The sequence below is a fragment of the Dermacentor albipictus genome, chromosome 2 (assembly GCF_038994185.2).
Source record: "Dermacentor albipictus isolate Rhodes 1998 colony chromosome 2, USDA_Dalb.pri_finalv2, whole genome shotgun sequence".
NCBI lineage: Eukaryota > Metazoa > Arthropoda > Arachnida > Ixodida > Ixodidae > Dermacentor > Dermacentor albipictus.
This window is the reverse complement of record NC_091822.1, coordinates 203,528,175-203,540,576: the sequence shown is the minus strand read 5'-3', so window position 1 is coordinate 203,540,576 and position 12,402 is coordinate 203,528,175. Positions and strand designations below refer to the sequence as shown.

The 12,402-nt window shown below is 45.3% G+C and overlaps 1 protein-coding gene across 5 annotated transcripts in view; it reads left to right on the top strand.

The window, feature by feature from the left end:
- LOC135897326 (uncharacterized) overlaps window positions 1-12,402 on the top strand; it is a 334,910-nt gene that overhangs the window by 291,617 nt on the left and 30,891 nt on the right. For all 5 annotated transcript variants that reach the window (XM_065425932.1, XM_065425935.1, XM_065425936.1 and 2 more), the window contains 2 exons: window positions 4,315-4,477; window positions 7,415-7,582. In XM_065425932.1, the coding sequence (XP_065282004.1) occupies window positions 4,315-4,477; window positions 7,415-7,582 (331 nt within the window). The remainder of the gene's footprint in view (window positions 1-4,314; window positions 4,478-7,414; window positions 7,583-12,402) is intronic.

Genomic DNA, 12,402 nt, shown 5'->3' with positions numbered 1-12,402 from the left:
ACTGTATCAACATGTGGATTTTTTTATCGCGTGAAGAATTGCGTGGCACCGGGATTTTAGCCGCACTCCTTTTGCACGTGAGGCGGATGCTCTACCGCCTGCTATCACTGCATACAGGATGCATTTATTTACTGTAATTGGAGGATGGGAGTAGATTAGTTCGACCACTCAAAGAGTGGGAATGGTCCCACTGTCAGAATTCCGACGAGTTAAAAGGACTAGAATCACATAAACCACAACTCTGAAGGAATGGAGTGGGAATAGAATGGAGCGCCCCTAGTCTGCAATTCTGCACCATGCTGATACATTCTGCTGGTGGGCAATGCCAGCGCATTTCTAGAACCACAAAGACGACCGCACTACCAGGGCGAAACGCATCGAAGGCCCGTCAGCTGCCGCGTAATCACATGCTGCCACCGAGCAATCCTGCACCACATATATATATATATATATATATATATATATATATATATACATATATATATATATATATATATATATATATATATATATATATATATATATATATGTATATATATATATATATATATACATATATATATATATATATATATATATATATATATATATATATATATATATATATATATATATATACATATATGTCTCAGTAAGGTGCCTGGTGGTGGCCTCGTGTGGACGCTGTCCTCTCGGTGAGCGCATATTCCCCTCATCTTTGAAAAAGTTCAATACTTCCAAGCATTTGTCTCGCAAACCATACTTACTTCAAGGGAATTTTCCGCGTCTCAATAATTTCTCTCGTCGTGTTCGAGTGCTCATTGCCGTGTTATCGTTTGTTAACAAAGCTTTCCCTCAAGTCTAAATATTTTAAGGCAGTTTATCGTGTGCGTATCATGGCCACGCACGCTTATATCGCCTTCCGTTGCTCTACCGCGGGTGAGCTTTAAAACCACGGTGCTGCAATGTTGCTTCAGAAACTTTCCTTCCTTCTTCTCCTCCCTTAAACTGGCTCCCTTAACTACTACACGCAGGGACAAAGCAACAGCGCTCACATTCGACCCCATAGATGAGATGAATATATATATATATATATATATATATATATATATAAATATATATATATATATATATATATATATATATATATATATATATATATATATATATATATATATATATGTATTGAATATTATCAGCGATAGCACTTCTAGTACAGCCTTCTGGGACGTTCTCTTTTTCGAATGTAGTCCTATTAGTGTTATTATAATTACATGAAGTTATTTCGCCCTTGTGAACAGCAGTCCTTGAGATCGTTACTTGGGCCAGCTTCCCACGCTAGGAGTGCCGCGCTCGCACCTGTTTCAGCTTTTCCTAGACTGTAGAACTATACTATGTCCGCGAAGCCTTGAGCCATCTAATTGCACGTTTTCTGCGCTTGGCCGCCAGAGGCGGGAGCGTTATTGCGGCCACGAAGCCCTCCAGGTCTCAGTAAGGTGCCTGGTGGTGGTCTCGTGCGGACGCTGTCCTCTCGGTGAGCGCATATTCCCCTTATCTTTTAAAAAGTTCAATACTTACAAGCATTTGTCTCGCAAACCATACTTATTTCAAGGGAATTTTCCACGTCTCAATAATTTCTCTCGTCGTATTCGAGTGCTGATTGCCGTGTTATCGTTTGTTAACGAAGCTTTCCCTCAAGTCTCAATGTTTTAAGGCAGTTTGTCGTGTGCGTATCATGGCCACGCACGCTTATATCGCCTTCCGTTTCTCTACTGCGGGTGCGCTTTAGAACCACGGCGCTGCAATTTTGCTTCAGAAACTTTCCTTTCCTTCCTTCTTCTCCTCCCTTAAACTGGCTCTCTTAACTACTACACGCAGAGACAAAGCAACAGCGCTCACATTCGATCACGCGCTCGCCGAGCACGTGATGAAGCTTTTCCTAGTCTCTAAAGCCGCTCGCGTTCGCTCTTCTCCACGGGCGGCCATTTTTCCAAGAAAGTATGCCTTCCAACCAGCCGGAAATCCACTATCGCGTACAACATCAGTCCCTTTTCACGTATATATGAGGTTCTGGACAGGAGATATGGCGCTTCAAAATAACCTAAAGCCTGACCGACCATGCAACCGACTGAGCTATCTTTCCGGGCAACATCCAAGGATCACGAGTTCAAATCACCTGTTTTTTTTTTATGTCCCCTTTAAAAGAAGGAAAAAATATTCTCTATTATGTATGGCCACACATGTACAGGTCATAAATACCAGGTTCTCTAATTGAGCGCCATCCGTGCGGTATAACCGAGCTCAGATTGGTCCACCTTGACTGATCAAATAAGGCCCCACTGTAGGTTAAATGAGGCCTACAACTCCTGCGCGGGCGGTAGAGTATCCGCCTCGCGTGCAAGAGGACCGTGGTTCGAACCCCGGTGCCGCGCAATTCTCCACTGAAAAAAAAAACGTGTGTTGAAAAAATTGCACAAACAGGCCTGGAGTGCGGCCTGATCCCGGTGACCAGAACCGGTAACGCACTCTCTCACCAGAGCAGGATTGGCCACCCTGGTGCAGTACTTGGCCACAACCTCCTGTATGAATACAACAATCAAACCCCGGCCCTCAGTCCCCCGCAGCCGCGAAGCAACTGACCACGGCGGTGGTCAGATCTGTGACGCAGCAGAGGGTGCTAAGAATACCAGGCTCCGGACAGGCCGCCATTGGAATCTGAACCTGGCAACGTTTAACGTTAAAACGTGATCAAGTGAGGCGAGTCTAGCAGTGTTATTGGAGGAACTAGAGGGTAGTAAATGGTATCTCATAGGGCTCAGTGAGGTTAGGAGGACAGAACAAGCATATACAGTGCTACAACGCATGCGCAGCGACCACAGAGCCCTCGGGGGCGATGTTCAGGTCCAGCCATGCGAACGTGTTTGAGTTTGGACCCCAATACGCCGAAGACGACTTGGCGAGAACCTTTCACGCCGCCATTTCGGACCCTACAAGTTGATCCGACGCACTGTCGTACTTGACTGCCAGGTCGTGCCAGAGGGCATTTCGCTATCACAGCGGCGCCCCTCATGGCCTGAAATAGTTCATGTTGTGCGACTTATACGTTCTACCAGCGCTAGCGAACTTTCGGACTTTGCTTAGCTGACCTTTAGACTTTCTTCTTTGGACTGTGTTGCTTTGGACTTCGTTTCTTTGATAAGTGTCCTTCTGTATTTCCTTCTCCTGTTATGTTTGTAGCATCGGGACGATGCTTTTTGAGAGGGGGGCATTGACACGCGGACTTTACCTCTTACGGGGAGGGGGGGGGGCGCTTTTCACCGCGTCTAACAAATGTTATATCTCAGCACGGGACGCTCGTGCATGTATCGGAAGTCTCTGGAATGTTACCGATGGTTTTATCCGCTGTCTGTTGTCACCGAACCTTATATGCAAGACGTGAATGGTGCAGAACTTTCTGGAAGACACGCGGGCACCAGCAATTACTCTGGAACGTTCGATGGCTCATGTATAAAAGCCGACGCGCTTAACCGGCAAATGAGATTTCGACGATCGCCGACTATGTTCGCCGCTATCGTTGTGATTTAACTTTAAAAAGTTAGTTTTGTCATTCAGAGTACTGTTACTGTGTCCTTTACGGTCACTACTACGTGACAATATCTAAGCGAATTTGTATATTTCTCCCGCGGCCCCACGCGTTTTCCTGAAAACGCAAGTGTTTCTGTTTTGTTTTTATCGAACTCTTTTGAAGCCGAGCCGTAAAGCGACAGCGCAATCGAGCCTTAACCGAACCTGACAAAAATTTGTTTCTACGCTGTGAAATGAAACTTACAGCGGTACACGTATAGGGTAGAATATGAGCTACCTAAGTTTCTTTTTTCGTGAGGCACGAGTGCTTAACGTGGGTGCCGTTTTAAGATGCACACACTTTTGGACAATAGCTGGGGTAGATATTCGTCAGTCTGTGGAATGTGAACACTCTAGGATAAATGGAGGGCGCGTGGCGTGGTGCGACCGTTCTTTTTCTCTCGGTATTAGTTGATTACACTTTTTAGGTTAAATTTTTAAAGCTCTAAACATCGAAAAGGCTGCCGCCCGCGGGATTGATTGCGTGTATCAGGTCAAATATAGAGCGGAATCGAAATCATAAACACGCCGCTACCAGTCGTTTTGCGCCGCTGCTCGTTGAAGCTTAGAAAGAAGCTTGCGATGAATAAATAAACTGTTTTGTCTCTTCAGAAACAAGTAGTTATTTTAGAAATATGCACTGGGAGCTGGTGTCATTACATGACCTGTCTATGGAGGCTCATTTAATACCGATAAATTTGTGATACTCAGGCTGACGCTGCTGAGCCTGTTGACATGGACCGCACTGCTGGTGAGCGCGTTCGGCTCGCTGTTCGCAAAAACCGCTGTGATGGTGCGTCAGGCCTGGTGCAAGATGCCATGGGGCATTATCGTCGTCCTCGGGGGCGTCCAGGTGGCGACCAGGGTCGTTGAGGTGCGCCACGTTTGCACTTTCTCGTGAAATGCGGTGTGCTCATGAATCGTATACAAGCGAACTCAATGGCACCGACCGGAGACTTCTCGAATCACGCTGAGCCCCTTTCCAACTAACTGCACTTGGTGTGAGAGAAGCTCATTATAAATGCGTGTGCTCTCAAAGCAACGATAAAGGCGTCAAGTTGCAGCTCCCAAAGCTTAGCGTGCGAGTATGAGTATTCGGTATAGCATATAGATATTCCCAGAAATTGCTCATTGAGGTTGCCTGACTAGCGGCTACCTTGTCCTAAACGACAGCACGTTAATGAACGAAAGGAAGGGACATGCACAAGCTTTGGCCTCCGACTGAGATTTTCATCAAGCAGGGCGCTAGTATACACTTGTACACGTGATTTCCAAACGAGCTGCCGCGTTACCACATTGCAAAAACAGAATCGAAAAGAAATAGAAAAATTAACAGAGCAGAAAAAAAACTACAATCCTCAATCTTCTTGAAATATCAATGAAGATTAGCAAAGGGCACCATTCACTGCGCATTCAAGATGTGCTAGTTTTTTGTGTGACAATCCAACCGAAGACTTACTGCCGCACTAATCACCCTTGGCTGTAACTGCCACCTCAAGTATCACTCTTGCGCGATCACTCGCATGCTTTGCAACGACCGCACTCTGACGAAACAGCGGATCGCACGGATTGCAGCGCCAGTGCGCTTCAGCACTTTAAGTTGTGTTCTTGTAGTCTCACATTTAGGCATCTGTCAGTCTGTTTTACGTGCCTCGGTCCACTTTACGTACACCGGAAAGGGGACACACAACTCCATTGGTACATTCAACAAAACTGTTTCTGTCGTTCATGGGGGGCGAAATGCGAAAACATCCGTGTATTTAGATTTAGGTGCGCGTTAAACAACCCCAGGTGGTCCAATTTTCCGGAGCCCCCCACTATGGCATACCTCATAATCATAAAGTAGTTTTGGCACGTAAAACCCCATAATATAGCTTTAATGTTTTGTTTGTGTCTTTGCCTTTTCACTTGCGTGGTTCCGTTTGCGCAGGGCAAGTCCTGCAACATAACTGCTAAAGTTTGGCGCAGAAAAACAAGGACAATTCCTGCATCCTATCGTCTTCATTCTGTCCGACACGCGATGCTGATATACGGAATGACGGCCACCTTTCTTAGCACCGCTGGTGTGCATTGGAAATGTTGTTGACGCGTCTCTTGCCTTCCTGTGCAACGCCTCAGATGAAGATATGAGAAGGTGACCAAGGTAGCCTGCTTCTTCTAAACGAGCTGTTTGCGCGAAGAATCTGTATTGAATGGCATGGTGGCATGATTTGTCAAGAGCATTCCGGAGTCACGTGTGTGCCATGACCCTCTTAACAAGCTCGCTGTGGGCTGACTCGAACGCCAGGAGTGACTTTTTTTCACGTGATTCATACCTCCAGCAGACATGGTCTCTTGGAAGCGACAGCCTTAAATCCAGAAACTGCATAAATATCCGAATACAAGAACACAACCTAAAGGTGCTGAAGGGTACGGAGGGCTCTCTGGCACTACCACGCTGCAATTCGTGTGGTAATCCGTGGTATTTAAAAAAAATAGGATTGTCTTTTTGCTCCGTTAATATTTTTATCCTTTCTTTTCGATTCTGTGTTTTGCAATGTGGCAACGCGGCAGCTCGTTTGGAAATTACGTGTACGAGTGTATACACATTTGTGGCCTTCTTAAAAAAATTGCTGCTGGAAATCGGTAGTCCATATTTGCGCTGTTGCTTAGAATGTATTCGGCACCTTATTCGTGTATAGTCTCCGACGTTCGCCACATACTGTACACATGGTGCCCTCGTTCGCCTCATGCTGTCCAGCGTAGTGAGTGTGCACTGTCGCAGCAAGCTAGATGATTTAGCGCGCGAGCTTTGTTCAAAAACTTGGCTTGATTTTGCACCGCATGACCGCTTACTAAGAATATTGGCGTTAGCTTTGACAGTCAAATACTGTCCCTCCACAATGACCGTGAACACCCAAGATCGCAGTTGGAGCCTCCATCACCATGGGCGTGCTCAATCGGAAGTGTGGAATTAGCGGAAATGAAGCTCTTAGAGCGGGAACGGGCTACGACTCGCGTGCGTACCTCTACATTATTTAGGCGAATAGGTATGTTCTGTCAAGGTTCTTGCAACAATGTTTGCTTTAGTAATCCATAACTAAGCATTCGTAACAAATTTAGATTTGCGTCGGCTCTTGGGACGCTCAGCGTATAAGGTATAGGGAATAATATAAGGTATTTTTCGAGACCGCATGTCCACGTTTCGGCCTCATATACTTAATGCCTATATGGCCGATGTAGTCAGCGACTTGGCCGACATCGATACCTAAGATAGCCTATATCGTCGAATAATGTCTAGAACGCCTATTTCATCGTCAAAATCTCACAAGGCGCGGGTTGTGTTAAAAAGCTCAATTTGTGCTTAGTTCTGGCACGCAACGTGAAGATTAATGAAACGCAGCGTTGTTTGCACATCGGCACCAGGCTACAACTTTGAATTCCAGACAGGCTCCGCGGAATTTGGGCCTTTCGTGGATGCTGCACCTTGTAAACTTCTGATGTGACGAAGGTACCAGCGTTATCACGTGTAAGAGCACTAGATTTGAACTTTCTGACGTACTTATGTCGTGCGCCCCTTGAGAATGGCATCTACATAGTGGCATATACACCGCGGACTTTGTGGCCGCTGGTTAAAGGCGTAACAAGGTAATGTAGGGGCAGGTTAACGACGTGAAAACACACAAGGTGCCAACTAGCTTCACTCGCAGCAATTACTATAGTCCGCGGACTGAGCTTAACGAGACACCGCAACAGGGCCTCTTACGTTCGTATGAGTGGCGTTGCTGGTTGAGCCATTCGCTAAGTGAATCGATGCCACGCGTGCACGCAGGAGTACGACTTACTGCCACAGCTATTCAAGCTGTTCAAGCCGACCTTCTGGACAGCACGGTCGCATATCGAAGTACAGGCCATTTTGGCCACCATCTCCTCCATGCTGGCCGAGACCACCAATAACCGGACGCTCAGCCTGCTCATGATGCCCATCGTGCAAGACATTGTGAGTTCGTTTATACCGTTGCCAATGTGACTCGCTGAGGTCAACGCTGACATTTGGAAAAGAGCATATCTCGTACGCACCACTCTTTCTTCCTACAAAAACGCTCCTATAGGGAGACCGCTTCCCCCACTCAAGCACTCATAAGACTTGCAACAGAACTGAAAAAAAAAACGCAGAGCTCTTTCGAAACCCTTGAAATTTCTGTGAGTTGCCGACCCCTCATTCTCACGCTTGATGGGTGGTAATAACTGCAAGATGCCTTTCACACGTAATAACGCCGTTTTCGAAGCCATATCTATTATGAATCTTGCCAGTTGATTAGTCATACCGAGCAGCCGCTGTACGTCAGACACGTTATCTGGCATCACCACTTCTCTGATAGCACGAACTTTTTAAGGGTTCGGCTTGATTCCATCTCGACTAAGCACACAGCCAAGGAACTTTATCTCGGTTGCCTCAAAACAACACTTTCCTTTGTAAAGCGTAACGCCAGCACTTGTGAGACGATCTAAAGTTAGACGCAGGCGCTGGTCATGTTGAGCTTTGTCGCAGCCAAAAATGAGTACATCATCTATCATGTTTACAACGCCTGAGATTTCAAGTACCTGCGACATTTTCTTCTGAAAGAACTCTGGGGCTGACGCTATTCCAAACGGCACTCTAAAAAGAGTAACACCCAACTGGCGTTATGAATGCACTTAACTGGCTTTATTTTATTTATTTTCGGGCGACAACATAGTGTGATGAAAACCAGAGTTAGCGTTCAACTTCGAGAACACAGATGCCCCACTTAGAAGACCAAGGCTATCATTAACAGTCGGCAAGACATAGCACTCGCGAAGTACACTTTTGTTTCATTGGCAGGCGTTTGGTGTGCTGCGACACCACGTACCCGAGCACACGAGGGTTGGATCCTCCCGCGTGCAGTCGTGTGCGGCTTAGCCGTGTCCGAGGAAAAGGGGATCCTGGGGGTTGAGCCAATGCCGTGTGTTTGGACCTTTATGGCCCCTCGGTGGCGACAACACACCTCTTTGGCCTCCGCTTCATGTAGACGGCACCCCCGGACTGACCCACCCGGAGGAACTCCGTAGTTACCTCTTCCTGTCCCCCTCTCATATCTTAGTTTTTTTTCTCTCAATTTCAATTTTTCCTGTTTTCTACTAACTTTCTTTTACTTCTCGTTTTCCAGGAAGCAAGGGTTAACCGTGTGTATCTACCCAGTCTTGTGTACATATATTAGGTTATAGCGGAGTTGTATTGCCGACGTCTACAGGTATTTTCCTAACCTCGTAGTGTCCCCTTGTTGGGCTCGGTGGTGGGTGGCTACCATCGCAGCTGAATATATGAAGAATGTCATGGCAAATGCATTCGCCCCTTCCAGATCGCCCTTACAGAACAGGTTGCACCGAAGCGATTTTTGATTTCATTTTAAGAAGTAACTTAGAAACATTCCCACGCTACCATGCGATACACAGTGAAGGATCCACACCTATAAAAAAACTATCTCCATTCCTAATTACGAAATGCCTCGTAGAATGAATTGAAAACAATACAAGGCCTCAAAGATGTCAAGTGGGGACCTCTTCCTCGAACTCGAAACCAAAGACCAAGTAGAAAAGCTGGCTGATCTCACATGCATCGGTGACATCAAAGTCACAATCTCAGCGCACCGTTCTCTAAACACAAGCAGGGGCGTCATATCAGAACATTTCTTAAACCTGAGCGATGAAGGACTCCTGCAAGGTTTCCAAGAACAAAGTGTAATCAAGGTTCAAAGAATAACTATCCGAATAAATTACGAGCAAAACCCAACCAAACACGTCATGTACCTACCTTTGGTACCAGTATTGTGCCTAGTAAACTTGGTGCAGGGTATGTGAAGATCAACGTGAGACAGTATATCCCGAACCTGAGGCAGTGTTTCAAGTGCCAGAAGTTCGGATATGCATGGGAATCATGCAGAGGCAAATCAACATGTGCAAAGTGTAGTGCCAATGATAATTAGTCGGACAACTGACAACTGCAATGCTTCTCCACACTGTACAAACTACAAAGGAGATCATCCAGAGTATTCGCGATCTTACCCTTGCTGCAAGAAAGAAAAAGAGATTATTGCACTCACGGTGAAAGAGAACGTCTCCTGTCATGAAGCAAGGAAGAGGGTATCAGACTTACCTGAAACAACCTATGCCAGTGCGGCGCGGCAGGGGGTAACGCCAAAGTGTTCTCAGAGGTCTACAGGAATCACAGTCAGTGGCCCAGTAGTAACTCCATCCGCCCCCTTGGTGGCAGCAGCCAGTGCTGCTCCATCATCGTCAAATATGGGCCTGCAGACCCCAGCGCCCTAGGCTAAACCGAACTCCAAAGCCTGAGGCGCGCGTCTCAGCGCCTGGATGGTGATCGTACAGCGCCTCGAAGAAGGCTATGGAGGTCGACGCAAAAACTCCAGCGTCATCGACGCCAAAAGACCAGCGCTCTCTGGAGCGCACTAAGAAAGACAAACTCATAGTAACTGCGCCAAGAAAGGCACCGGTAACCTTAACGGCTACCGTTCTTCCAATACTACAATATCTTTAACACATGTCACATACAATTGATGAGTACATACAAATAAATGAACATTCCCAATTCCGCTACTATGGATTTTATCATACATTGGAATTGTAGAGGACTGATTCACAATTTAGGTGACTTTAAAGACAAATAAACGAGTTTACGCCAGTTCCCTTTTATCTACAGGAAACAAACTTAGGCCCTAAACACAGTCAATAGCTGAAAAGTTTCACCGTTGTCCGAACGGACCGCGAACACTCCAGCCGTTTGTCATGACGAGTTGCTATAGTCGTGCAGGGTGGCACTCGTACCCGACACGGTCAATCAAATACCTGTGTCGAAGCTGTAGCCATCATTATTATATCATATAAAACCGTTACCATCTGTTCAATTTATATTCCACCTGACACCCACGTTACGATTAGAAAACTAGAAAACCTAATAGAACAGTTGCCTAAACCTTTTCTTTTAGTGGGAGACTTTAATGCTCATTCTACTCATTGGGGCTGCGGTAAAACTGGCAAAAGAGGGTAGCTCATTAAATACTTCATTTTATCTAATAACATTTGTCTTTTGTATTGAGGTAAGCCAACCTGTTTCTCGCCTAGTTCACGAATTTTTAGTTGCCTAAATTAGGCCTTTTGCTCACCATGTGTTTTTAGTGATTTTAAATGGGAAGTCCTGAACACCTCATGTGGCAGCTATCATCTACCTGCTATCATCAAACTCGCGTCATCACTACCCATCACAAATTTTAAACCGCGTCGCTGGAAAATACATCTTGCTGACTGGCCGCTTTTGATGAAACATGCAGAACTCGAGGAAGTATCTTCAATTGAACAAAGTGTAAACTAATTTATTGAAAAGTTCACTGCGGCTTTAATTTCAGTGGCAGGAAAGGCAATATCTCAAACATCAGACCATGGTGTGCAAAAAAATCTACCCCTGGTGGACTCCTGAGTGTACAGAAGCAAAAAAAGCTTCAAAATAAAGCCTGTGCAATCTTACGAAGACATCCCACCTATACCAACATGTTATGCTTTAAACAGGCCAGAGGGAAAGCACGATTTATCTGAAGGCAGGCAAAAAATCATCGTGGAAGAAATACATATCTTCAAACTCACATATAAGGGAGCATGGGAACAGGTTGGAAAGTTTTGGTGAGATTGCTCATCTTACACAATACGGATACTTACCAGTCCAGGCACACAAAGAACACTACAAGAACAGGCAGATATACTTGGCGGACATATTTTGATGACTCCAGTTCAGTGAATTATACAAAGGAACTGTAAAGAACAAGCAGCCTGCTGAAAAACAAGCTCGCAATACTGGCGCGTCAAATGAACCGTACAATTCCCCCCTCACATAACAAGAAATAAATGGAGTCCTTTCTGCAGGGGAAAAAAATACAGCGCCAGGCCACGACCATGTTCACTATACCATGCTGGCACATCTATCTTAAGCATCAGTAAATGCTCTCTTAAAATTTTTGAACATAATCTGGGAATCTGGTATAATGCCGGAAGAGTGGAAAACGGCAATAGTAGTTCCATTTCTTGAAGCTGGTAAATCCCCAACATCCGCAAGCAGCTACAAACCCATTGCCCTCACAAGTTTTTTGGCGAAATCACACGAAATACATTATTAATATAAGACTTTCATTTATTTTAGAATCAAGATACCTAATAGAGCCCCACCAGTGTCGATAAAAAAGGGGTTGTTCAACTACTGACCATCTTGACCGTCTAGAACATGAAATTCGATATGCATTTTTACACATACAACACTGTCTTGCAGTTTTCTTCGATTTAGAAAAAAGCCTGTGATACCATGTGGAGATACGGAATTTTAAGAGACCTGGCTGACCTCGGGATCCGTGGTGAAACCCTGAACTGCCTAGCTGATTTTATGTCTAATAGAACATTTCAGGTACGTCTTGCCTCAGTACATTCTCATACATTTACACAGCAAAATGGCATTCCACGAGGCTGTTTTCTCAGCACGACACTGTTCATACTAAAAATGAACTCAGTTAATAAGATTATGCCGTCGTCTGTTATGCACTCTGTATACGTAGACAATCTCCAAGTGGCTCGCCGTGCCTCGCATTTGTCAACCAGTGCATAACAGCTTCAAATCACAGTAAATAAACAATTGGCTAACAAAAATCGTTTCCGTTTTCCCGCACAGGAAACTATTACTGTTTTGTTCTCTCAGAAACGAGGGCTACACAACAATCCAGTCCTAAAATTGAATGACGCCTT